The sequence below is a fragment of the Myotis myotis genome, unplaced genomic scaffold (assembly GCF_014108235.1).
Source record: "Myotis myotis isolate mMyoMyo1 unplaced genomic scaffold, mMyoMyo1.p scaffold_m19_p_30, whole genome shotgun sequence".
Taxonomy (NCBI): Eukaryota; Metazoa; Chordata; class Mammalia; order Chiroptera; family Vespertilionidae; genus Myotis; species Myotis myotis.
In genome coordinates this window covers 2,511,901-2,523,928 of record NW_023416336.1, presented here as the reverse complement: position 1 = coordinate 2,523,928, position 12,028 = coordinate 2,511,901, and the positions used below count along the sequence as shown (strand labels likewise).

General features: G+C 57.2%; 1 protein-coding gene across 1 annotated transcript in view; it reads right to left on the bottom strand.

Moving 5' to 3' along the window:
- Nucleotides 1–12,028, bottom strand: part of FAM178B (family with sequence similarity 178 member B) — a 102,173-nt gene that overhangs the window by 28,777 nt on the left and 61,368 nt on the right. The window contains exons 9-11 of the mRNA XM_036302313.1: nt 11,615–11,708; nt 11,142–11,318; nt 10,862–10,959 (exon numbers count right to left, since the gene is read on the bottom strand). Of these exons, the coding sequence (XP_036158206.1) occupies nt 10,862–10,959; nt 11,142–11,318; nt 11,615–11,708 (369 nt within the window). The remainder of the gene's footprint in view (nt 1–10,861; nt 10,960–11,141; nt 11,319–11,614; nt 11,709–12,028) is intronic.

Here is a 12,028-nt window from a genome sequence, read left to right as displayed (position 1 = left end):
CGATCCCTTTGCACAGGCCCTGCCTGTTCCTACCTTTCAGCCCGTGCAGGGTCAGGGAAGGTGGGTCGCCTGACTTTCCCTGGGAGAACCCCTCCCCCAGCCCAAACCTGGCTCCCAGGGTGGGCGAGTGAGCCGGGCCTGGCCCCGCACAGTCCCCGTGAGCGAGCCACTGGGCGGTGCGGGCGTCTTGGCCGGACCTGACCGCTGAGTGCGTGCCTTTCCAGCAGGGCCACTTATTTGGCAGAAGTGATCCCCCAGCGGCTGGTGGCCATCTGCCTCCCTGTGGGCGCGCCTGAAGGATGAAGCAGACCGGATGGAGAGCGAGCCCTGGCAGAAGCCAGAACAGCTGTGCCTGAAGCCTCCAGCCCCAGGACCGTGCGCTCGCTAGCAGTTGGCTGGTTGTGTGAGCCAACGAAGTCCCGTTTGCTCGAGTCATTTTGAGCTGGCTTCTGAGTCTAGCACCACACGGCTATGATTCACTCATGATGGGCTGCCATCTCCTCTCTTTAGGAGTGAAGACCTCTGATGTGAATTTGAGATGCTAATCGTTGGGCTCTGATATCGAGTCCTTGAGGGCTGGAGTGAGCCAAAGAGAAGAGAGGAGGGGAGTGGAGACCGGAGGGGGGAGAGGGGATGGGAAGGGGCCCAGGGCCCCTGCTCCACTCCTGCCACAGCCTCCACCAGGAGGTTACGTCTTCCATGCACCCCCACACCTGTTGCCCACCTCGGAGGAGATGGCAGCCCCTTGCATGCACTTTGATGTGGCCGCAGCCCCTACTTCCTGCGGAAAGCCGCCACCAGGGAAGGCGAGGAGAGTCCTGAGCTGGAGGAGAGTTGGGCTGGAACTGCTCCTCAGAGTAGAACCGCCCTCCAGTGACTGCACTGTGGAGGGACCACAGCGTGGACTCAGCAACTAAAGGAGGGCGGGGACGTGGGAGCAGCAGGCTGAGGGCAGCACTCAGAAATGACGCTGCCCTAGGGAAGGACTTGGGGAGCAGGACTGAGCCTCCTGCACTCTCCACCTCATGCCCAAGGCTGCCCAGGCCCCCATGGTGCTGGGACTGCGGGGCTGGGCAGGCTGGCATCTGAACCAGGGCCTCATTTATTTTCTTCACTAGCACTTAGTCAAGAAAGTCAGAGGAATCAACAAAGCGAGGCTCTTGATTAAACAAAGAAAAAAGGCAGCAGCCGGCGGTACCACTCCCACCAGGATGAGCATGAGGAGGAGGGAAGGCCCAGCGCCAGGAGGGTGTGGGCGGAGGGGCTCGCACACAGCTGGTGGGAGCGCACCCTGGGGCCCCCACTCAGTAAACTGGAAGGTCTACGGAAGCCGCCCACATGCCCACCTCGTGGCCCCGCAGTGCTCGTCCCGGACACCACGCACGGAAATAAGGAAGGCGGAAGTGCGGCCGCACGGGGTGGGTGAAAGATCCTACAACCAACCCTGCACGGATGACCGTAGACCGCCTGCCAGCTCACCCAGCAGCATTCACGCCCCCCTCAGTGCTGTGTGCAGAGGCCAGACACAAAGGAATAGCCCTGGCGGGCAGCTTGGGCAGAGCCGCGTGCAGATGTGCCAAGGTTGCGGTTCGATCCCGGTCAGGGCACGTGTTAAGAATCAAACAATGAACACATGAATAAGAGGAACAACAAATCAATGTTTCTCTTTCTCCCTTCCTCTCTCTAAACACAGATCAATAAAAAATTAAAAATAATATATGTATGATTTCACTTATAGAAAGAACAAAAACGGGCAAGTACCAGGCGTTGGAGTGGGGATACTGGTGACACATGGTGGGGCAGGTTCTACTCACGTATCATTTCTTTTCTTTTTAAAATATTTTTATTGATTTCAGAGAGGAAGGGAGAGGGAGAAAGAGATAAAAACATCAATGATGAGAGAGAATCCTTGATTGGCTGCCTCCTGCACGCCCCACACTGGGGATCAAGCTCACAACCCAGGCATGTGCCCTGACTGGGAATCAAATTGTGACCTCTGGGTTTATAGGGTCAATGCTCAACCACTGAGCAACACTGGCCAGGCAAGGCTCATTTCGTGATCTGGGTGCTGGTTCCACAGGCTCAACTTGTGGAAATCCGCTGAGCCATACACTGACGGTCTGTGTTCTGTTCTGTTCATATGTTACAGTACAATCAAATAATTACTTAAAGAAGGAATCCAGCTGGGGGAGGAGATAGGATTGCCAGATTTGGCCAATAAAAATATAGGATGCCCAGTTATTTTTGAATTTCTTATAGATAAACAAAGAATGTTTCGGCATACGTTTCTACCATGCCATATTTGCATGGTATCTGGCAACCCTGGGAAGGTCTGGCCACTCCTATCCATTCTTGACGGGGAAGATGTGACATTAACCAGCAAGAGGTCGTCTGACCCTGTCTCCTGTCAGCCTTGACCTTCTCCGCAGAGGGCTGTGGGTTCCCACCTCACCTCCCGAGTCCTGAGTGGACTGCACCAGCACAGAACACAGGAGCCCTCATCCTGGGTCCCCTGCACTTCTGAGTACCCCTCATCTTGAGTTCCTATGCCGCCGAGTCCCCCTCAGCCCCACCCTTCAGCCCTCCCTGGGCCCTGGCCCATCACACACCCTGCGTGGCTTCCCTTCACAGTGAGCCAGGACCTGCTCTGCAGCTGCTCAGAGCCCCAGCAGCTGGTGGGGAACACAGTGGGAGGTAAATGGCCCCTCTGAGCTGCTGCGCAGAGCGAACGTGCAGCCAGAGTCAGAAGTCCTGCATCTGGGCATCAGTAATCCAAGCCAGGACTGCGAGGCTCCTTGGCACAGTGGGCAGGCGGGGAGGGCCCCTAGGTGGGGGTGCGGGCGGGCAGTGAAGCAGCCGGGGTGGGTCCAGAAGGGAAGAGGCGGTGGGTGGGTCAGGACAGGGCAGCTGTCCAGAAATGAAGAAAGGCCCAGAAAAAGCACTGAGGGGGTGAATGGATACAAAAACCCACATCTGAGAGCGATGCTCCGCCTCGCCGCCTGCCTTCTACCCTAACGGCTCTCCCAGCCTTTTATACACAGTCCCCTGCGCTCTCAGCTCCCACAGGGAGAGGGGACAGGACCCCTTTCTAGTTTTAGACAGAGAAGTCACTCTGCAGAGGAGGAAAAGCAAGGATGCACCCTCAACACCCCCCACCCCCACCCCCACCCCGCTGCAGGGGGCAGGCAGAGGGCCGGGCAGCAGAGGATGGCCTGGGCTCCTCCCCCCTGGAACTCGCACCAGGCGGACAAAGGAGGACGCAAAAGCCACTGGAGCGGCCCAGCCACTGTCATATAAGGCAAGGCTCCAGCCCAGGCGCAGCAGGCCCGCCTCGCCCTGCCCCCGCCACTCCCGGGGCCTCCCGAAGACCAGGACACTGGAGTAGCGCTCAGAGGAGCCCCAAGTGCTGGGGAATTTGGAAATGATTTTTCCAAACACTCAGCAGAGCTGGACGTGGAATGCACCCCCTCAGCTCCTTCAGGGACAGCTCAGCCGGCACCCTGCAGAGAAGGCAGGATGGCCACCAGGCAATGCGGGTCCCCGGTTGCCCGTCTTCCCTCCTCCAGGAGCCAGGCCCTGCAAGGCTGAACTACCCTAAAAGGCCATCAGGCATCTGGCCAAAGGCGTGAGCCGCCTTTTCCATGTCTCTAGGGCGGCTCAGGAAGCAGCAGCAGCAGCAGCAGCAGCAGCAGCAGCAGCAGCGGCCTGTTCTGAGTGGAAATGCCGCCCAACACCCTGCCTCAGGGTGCCTGCCTGGCTCACCTCTCACCCACCTGCCCCAGGCCCTTCATGAGGTCTCCCTCCTGCGCACAAGCAGGCACTGCCCAGGCAGAAAGAGCCAGGGCCTAGGCCAGTGATGGCGAACCTATGAACTCACTGTTTCGGTTGATTATTCTTTGTTAAATGGCATTTAAATATATAAAATAAATATCAAAAATATGTCTTTGTTTTACTATGCTTGCAAATATCAAACAATTTCTCTATGTGACACGGCACCAGAGTTAAGTTAGGGTTTTTCAAAATGCTGACACGCCGAGCTCAAAAGGTTCGCCATCACTGGCCTAGGCTCAGAGCTGAGGACCACCTCCTCCGTGGTCTGCGGACATCCACACGCAGGCTGTGGCACCCGACTGTGGGCACACAGCGGGGACAGGAAGAGACGGCGGGCGGGGTACAGACAGCCACAGGCCCGTTCATGAACCGCTGTGTGGCATCTCGAAGGATCCACCCTCTTCAACCGAGATGAAACCCACGGAGCGCTGCCGCTCTCCACTGTGCCTGAGAGCGAGTTCTGCAGGTCCCCGTTCTGTGCACATTCCAGCCTCGCAGACCCACCTGCGGGCCGGGAGCGGAGTGGGAGGGTCTCTCTGCAGGGGGAGCCGGTGAAAGATCCTGGGGAGCAGGCGCAGTCTCTCCGTCTCTCCCGAGATGTGCTGGTGCCACCCAGGCGGCCCCATAAGGAGCACTGGGGGCCCCCTCTGCGGGGGTCCTTCCTGATGCGCATTATAACTAAGTGGAAAGATTACTGCTCTTTAGCAAATACATAAAGCTCATATGGACAATCGCAAGACAACGTCCTCCCTTCCTTCCTCTTTGTTTTGGTATAACCTTAGGCTTAGAAAACACCTAAACATCACCCTCTACCATCTGCCTAGCCATCCATTCCAGCAGCCCTCGAAGGCTGGAGGGAGGTGCAGCGCTTCCACCAGCTTCTCCCCTCGCCACTCTGGGCTGGGTCCTCCCAGGGCATCGCGCCAGGGCAGGCGCCCGGGGCAGAGGCCCCACGATGCGGGGCAGTAACGGATTGAGCCCAAAGGCTTTTGCACACATCTTGCTGTCAAATCCCACTTCCTACATCTTGCTCTTAATTGTGCAGCGGGGTGGGGTCTCTTTTCTACCCAGCCCATCACTAGGGTGTGTTGAGATCTTCAGGGATCTTCCTTTTGCTGTCAGTTGTATTCATGCCCCGCGTGAATCTATTGTTCCGCTGATGGCCTCCTCCGAGGAGATGCTGCGTTGCCTGGTCAAGCTGGTGGTGAAGACAGCAAGCTGGTGGCCACAGCTGCCCCCAAGCAGCCTCCATGGCCAGCAGTGCCTTCTGACGATGAGCCCGTCCAGTTTACATCCCTCGGCCCACGTTTCCTCACGGCGGTCCACGAGATGCAATGACGGCTCTACCCAATGCCCTGGGAGAACCTAGGTCTCCAGAGTACTTCCTGGCTGCCTGTCAGAGGAGAAATGAAGCTCGCCTGGCTCGATTTGCTCCCGGGAATCCTGACGGCTGTGAGCACACAGCCGTCACCAGGGAATGCAGCGCGGGCGGAGAGCACCTTCTGCCCCTCCCCAGGCCCCGCTCTCCCACCCAGGGCACCCTCTGCCCCCCTCACAGGGCTGACGCCACGCCCCTCCACTGGAGCGGACTTCACCTCCTCCCACACAGCCACATGCTGCCTACGTCTCCTCCTAAGGCCTCAAGTCCCTTCGGCCAATACGTGAGTCCAGGTGAAACATTACGCCCCGGACAAAGAACACAGATGCAAAAGAGGAATTCTGTAGTGCTTCTCTCTCTCCATCAGTGTGAACATTTCACTGTCAACCCAAACAGCACTCCAGGCTGCAAAAATAGCTGCACACCCTCCCACAGGCCTTAGTTTTCCGCACAGTATTATCACCGGTCCATGTGGTCTACTCATCTCGCTTTTGAACCCTTTCTCCCATCTCCCTTTCTTCTTCTTCTTTTTCTTTTAGAGAGAGAAAGGGAGAAGGATAGACAGAAACATTGATGAGAGAGAAACACTGACTGGTTGCCTCCTGCACGTCCCCTACTGGGATTGAGCCCACAACCTGGCATGTGCTCTGACCAGGAATTGAACTGGCAACCTCTTGGTGCAGGGCGATGCTCGACCACTGAGCAACACCGGCTGGGCCATAGTCAGTTGTATTGCAGGATCTCCTAGGCCCAGCTGAGCCATTTTTGTTTTTGGAGTCCGCTACTAAAAGATCACCTCTCTCTCCACGCTTTTTGAATTCTGCCCTCCAGAAGCGCCCGCTCCCCCAGCATGCTCACCGAGCCCCCCTTGCCACGCTCCTCCCTGGGCAGGCTCCAGCTCGAGGGGTCTGCAAAGGGTGCCAGCCATCAGAGCAGTGGTTCTCAACCTTAGCTGCACATTAGAATCACCTGGGAATCTTTTTAAAATCCTGATTTCTGGTTCTCATCCTCTGGAAATTTCATGGGGCCCAGAAATCAGGATTTTAAAAAGATTCCCAGGTGATTCTAATGTACAGCCAAGGTTGAGAACCACTGCACCAGAGGCTGTGGCAGGTGGTTTCTGGGAGGAAAAGACACCTTGCTCAGAGCCTTGTCTTGAGGGTGAGGAAATGTTTACCAGACAATGGGAAGGAGAGGGGAAGAGGCTTCTCTAAGAAGAGGGGGTGCCCTGGCTGCGGGGCTCAGTTGGTTGGAGCCATGCCCCAATGTCTTGGGGTTGTGGGTTGGATCCCAGTCGGGCACATACAAGAATCAACTAATGAATGTATAGGTAAGTGGAGCAGCAAATCGGTGTTCCTCTCTCTCTCTCCCCCCCTTCCTCTCTCAAATCAATTTAAAAAAACTTTTAAAAAGAAGAAGGAACAGATGTCCAAAAGCTTAGAGATAGCTGCTCATGGTTTTGGTGGCCGCAAAGATTTAGGACATGGCTGGAGCATGGCAGCAGGAGGAGGGAGAAGGTAGAATTGGGAAAGAGGCCCGGAGGCCCTCCTATGTGAGGCGAGGCTGTTCATCCTGAGGACCGGAGCCTGGAGGGTTGTAGGCACAGGAGTGACACGGCCGGATGTGTGTGAAGGTCACACTGCTGGACAGCGGGGGGGGGGAGTAGGTCGGCGGGACAGAGCCTGGTAGGAGACAGCTCTTCCCTGGTGGAAGCCCCTGGCTGGTAGTGGGAGCTGGAATGGTGGCAGCCACGGCAGGATGACAAGGAGGGATGCGTATTCCCCAGCGTGGGATGGGAAGCCTGGCGGGACATAAGGCGCCCCGCACTGCCAGGCTTCAGGTGGTGGGCAGGTGCTAATGCCACCATGGGGCCATGGGCAAGTGGAGCGGGGGGGGTGGGGGGGGGGTGGAGCCCTCCTTGGCAGGTGGAGACTTCTGCTTCACGCATGCGCACTGGGAATGCCTGCCGCACAGGGGAGTATGGCTGCAGGTGTCGCCTTGGCAGCCCTGCATGTAGTTGGAGCCGAAGCCGTGATGTGGATGGGATGGGTGTCAGGTCAGGACACCCCTGGAGGGGAGTGAAGGCAGCAGGCTTGGGCCAAGGGGAGCCAGGCTGTGATGCATTCATGGCAAAGCTGACCCGACAAGGAGCTCTGGGCTGGCGAAGTCCTTCAGAGACATCCGGAGTGGGGCCTTTGTACCCCATCACTGGGCTGCCCCTGAGGGAGGGGCCCAGCCTTGGGGAAGGTGACCGGCTTCCACAGAGACAACCCCGGGGTGGGCTGGGGAGGCAACAAGATTCCGGCAGCTGGGTAGGGGCGTCGAGTTCCCCAATGGACAGAAACCACAGCATCCGGCCCAGAAGGTGCCCTGAGGCGGCCCCCGATGCAGAGAAGAGGGCCTGGGAGAATCCTGACGCACAGCAGGCTGGAGGGCAATCGGTGATGGCGACGAAGGAGGGGCACGGGGAGGGAGGGATCAGCAGTGGTCCTGTGGAACCGGGGAAGAGGACGGTCGAGACACTGTTCATGAGAACGAGCCACCAGGTCCCTGGTGACAGCAGCTGAGGAGAGGCTGGTGCCACAAGGTACGTCTCGTCCACTTCTGGCTCATAAGTCACTCCAACCACCTCCCTACACACTCCTGAAAGCGAGCCGGCCTCTGCGGCCACTCCCCTCCCTCTCCTGCTTCAAGGCTGCGTTTCCTTTGCTGTCTACCTCCCAGCTCCAGCCATGACCCCTTGACCTCCAACATGACCTTCACCTTTGTTTCTTGTTCCTCCAAATGTTGAACCCTTCTGAAACATTGAGGGCATTTTTATACATTGGCTGCCTCCTTCTAGAACATTCTGAATGTCTTCCGAGGTGAGAACCCCCTACAGCACTCTGAGCTCTGAAGAATCAGCATGTGTCCAGGTTCAAACAAGGAGCAAGAGGAAGTGGGATGGAAGTTTGGAGAAGCAGCAGGAGGTGGAGGGACGGGGGTGGAGACAGACTGTTCTAAGGTAGGAGACTCACGAGGGCGACGATTTGCTGAGGAGGAAAAAACCAGCAGAGAATAAAAGCTAAAGGTGGAGGAGTAAGTCTGCTTCATCAGCCAGCTCCCCTCGGTGCTCAGAATCACTGCTTCAGGCAGAAAGGGACTGTGCTGAGAGGACACCGGGGGCCTGGAATTCAAGGGAAGGTGCAAAACTGGGCTTGAAAACCAGTCAGGAGCCAACGGCCATGGCAGCAGTGAGCAGGCAAGTCCTGCAGAGGAAGAGCAGGCGGCTGCTTCGGGGCTCCTTGCCACAGGAGCATCTGCCTGGTGTGCCCGCGAGCCCCTAGGAGGTGACAAAGCTCTGTGTAGAGGGAGCACAGTGAGGGACTTCCCGCACCCAGGAAGGATGCCCAGCATCAAGGAACAACTGGCTCTTCCCCTTAAAAAGAAAAAGAGCCAACACCGGACTGTATCTCCATCACAAAGGCAGAGACAAGCGGCAAATTCTGGCCTGCACATAGTCATCCAATATTCAGGAGACTGACCAGGTTATTCCATCACTGGTCCAGGCGGAGGACCCCTGCAGGGAGCTGCGCTCTAAGGGGCCGGGGGAGAGAATTCACGAACAAATGCCGGGAGCATGTGGTACTTGGTAAGTCAAGAAGGGAAAGGAAGACATTCAGGTCTGGAGGCCCCGTGGAGGGAGCCGACTTGGAGAGGATGGTCAGCTGAGGCCTCTGTGAGGAGGCAACATTTGGCAGAGATCACAGTGATGCAAATGTGTGAGTCTCCTGCCAATGTGGGGGAGGGGAGTGTGCTGGAAAAAGGGGACATCAAGATGCAAGTCCCTGTGTGCCCCAGGGACAGTGAGGGGCAGAGCAGCGGCAGGGGCCACATCACAATGTGCCTTACAGGCAATCTTGGAATGAACGTCCCTCCCAGCATGATGTGAAGCCTTGGGGGAGTCTTAGACAGGGAAATGACTCACTTTTTTGTGGTGGTTATTTCACTGCTAAATGTCCTGTACGTGAGACTATTACGTTAAAAAACACACATACAGGAAGCAAGGCCTTAACTTTCTGAGATACCTACTGAACTAGAACGATCTGACGTCTGAGATCTGTTTCCCGATGATCCGGGGCAGGAAAGGTGGGGAGAGCAGGTAAGGGTGGAAGAAATCACCAAGGCCATAGTGAATGTCTGTTGAGATGGAACATGGATGTGTGGAGCCCATTACACCAGTCTCTCTACTTCTGTATATGTGCAAAATGTTTTGGAGCAAAACTTTAAACAATCATTAAATAGCTTGGCCAGTGTGATGTTCAGTGGTTGAGTGTCGACCTATGAACCAGGAGGTCACGGCTCAATTCCCGGTCAGGGCACATGCCCAGTTGTGGACTCCATCCCTGGTAGGGGGGCCTGCAGGAGGCAGCAAATCAATGCGTCTCTCATCATTGATGTTTCTATTTCTCTCTTCCTCTCTGAAATCAATATAAGTATATTAAAAAAGAAATATCTGAATAGGTGTGCAAAGTTCGTATACATGGAAAGTCACTGGGTGGGTATCCAGAGTTAGGGGCCTGATCATGCGTCCATCCACAAGGGAACACTGCAGCTGTGGAAGAGAAGGCCTTCCTCATGAGTGTGCACATGCATGTGTACACGTATATGTATATGTACAGTATATGTGTATGTGTGTACAGCCCAGTTCTTCCAAATACCGAGCAAAAACTTCCCTTTCAGGACTATAGGGAGGCTTCCTCTCCTTCAACCAGTCATAGGAAAGAGACTGAGCCCCCGTCTCAGGACTGGAGTTGGGCTCAGGCTGGTCAAACCCCGCTAGGCCCAAGGGACATGAGGCTGAATTAAAGCTCCAAGCTCCTCCACAAGCCACCCTGGGGACGGAGCTGCAGGGGCCGGCCCAGTGGGGGTGCCTTGAAGGCTGGAGGTTCTCCTGAGGTGGACCCAGGCCAGGCCAGGTTGTAAGGGTGGGCAGGGGTGTCATTCTAGGTGGGAGGAGCTGCAAGTGGACCAGCCAGGAGAGCAGAGGAGCTGGGGAGTGGCCTGCTCAGGGAAGGGCAATACACCCTGAGACTGGGCTAGTGTGGGAGAAGGAAGGAGGAGAGGAGAGGGAGGCCATGGGTGCACTCCCCGTGGGCTGAGCTTGTTCCTCGCTCAACAGTGTGGGGCGCTGTTCTAGTGCGGGATGTGGCTTGACCAGGGAAGGGACCTGCTCCTGGAGGGCCGCAGCCACAAACAAGGAAACACAGGAAGAGCACTTGGGGCAGAGACCAATGCAGTGCAGACATAACAAATGATAAACCGAGAATGTGAGAGGGGGATGGGAGGGGGCAGAGGTCAGGGGACCTCACGCAGGGAGGTCTAATGACAAGAAGGAACCTTCACCAACAGGGGAAGGAGGGCGGGGACACCACAGTCACCAGCTAACTCTGCGAGACAATTGTTTTGCTAATAAAACCACGGTAAGGAAATTTGCTTTTTCCGTTAGTAATGAACTCATTACTGAGTGCTGTTTTTAGTCCTTTCCCGGGTTTTAGAGACCGCTGAGGGTGGGAGGTTTGCTGAGACTGGTGGGGATGGCTCTGGGTCCCCACACCCCATCTGCAGGGGCCGGCTGAATGTCAGAGGGAGGAGGCCAGGAGGCGCACTCACCTGCTGCGGGAGGTCACATCTGGGAAGAACTGCACGACAGCCAGCAGATTGTGGTGGTGATCCGACACCAAGCTCAGGGCACGGCACAGCTGCTGGAGCTGTGGGGACAGCCAGCACCGTGGTGGGCGAAGGAGGGGCCACTTCCACCTGACTCTCACCAGCCCACTCGGAGGGTCAGAGGGCCAGCCATGGAGGCAGGGACATGCCACCCCCTCTGGGCTTGTGAAGGGCACCTGGGGGCCCTCTAGGGGAGGGGGCTGGCTGGCCCAGGGCTCCGTACCTTCCCCGGCCACTCCTGGATGCTCTGGAGGAGCAGGAGCAGCAGCTGCTGCAGGTCGGCGTTGGGCAGCAGGCGCAACCGCACGTCCAGGCCGGCTCTGCACAGCAGCTCCATCTGGTCCAAGAGGTCTCCATCCGTGGCGGTCTCAGGCTGCGCCTGGGCACACAGTGTCAGGAACTGGAGAACAGAGAGAAGACGAGGGCAGTGGGGACCGTCCTGGGAGACAGGGCAGGCAGGAGGGGTCGCACTGTGAGCCCCTCGCCATGTTGGGTAGGAGTGAGATAAGCAGGGAGGTGAGTGCAGACCCTGGGGTCCTCAGGTGGCAGCGTGGAGGGTGTGACTGTCCCATGCGTCAGTGCTGGCAGCCCATGCAGTTCCTGCAGTGGTGCTGAGCCCGTGGGTGCAGGGGGCATTCCGGGAGCTGGCCTATGGAACGGGCCTGGATGGGGCACAGAGACAGCCACTTGACTCACCTTATAGATGTAGCTCAGGCTGATGTCCAAGGCGGTCTCCTGGCGGGTGTCCTGCTGCTCACGCCAGCTCGGGCTGGCCTCACTTGCAAGCACTCTAAGGCAAGACAGAGACAAGGAAGGAAACGGGAATGGGCACCAGGGAGAACTGAGGTGGAGGGACCCGCACTCGCTCAAGGACACAGAGCCCAGGGAACATCCACTCAGCCTGGACCCCGCGTGCTGGTCGCTACTGCCGTGTAACAAATGACCCCAAATGCAAAGGCTAAAGAACCTTTATTATCTCACAGTTCCTGAGGGTCAGGGATGCAGAAGCAACTCAGCTCGGTGGTTTGCGCTCTGGTCTCTCAGGAGGTTGTCCCCAAGATGCTGGGGGATGGGCTGCTGTCCTCTCAGGCCTGGCTGGGCAGGCGGAGC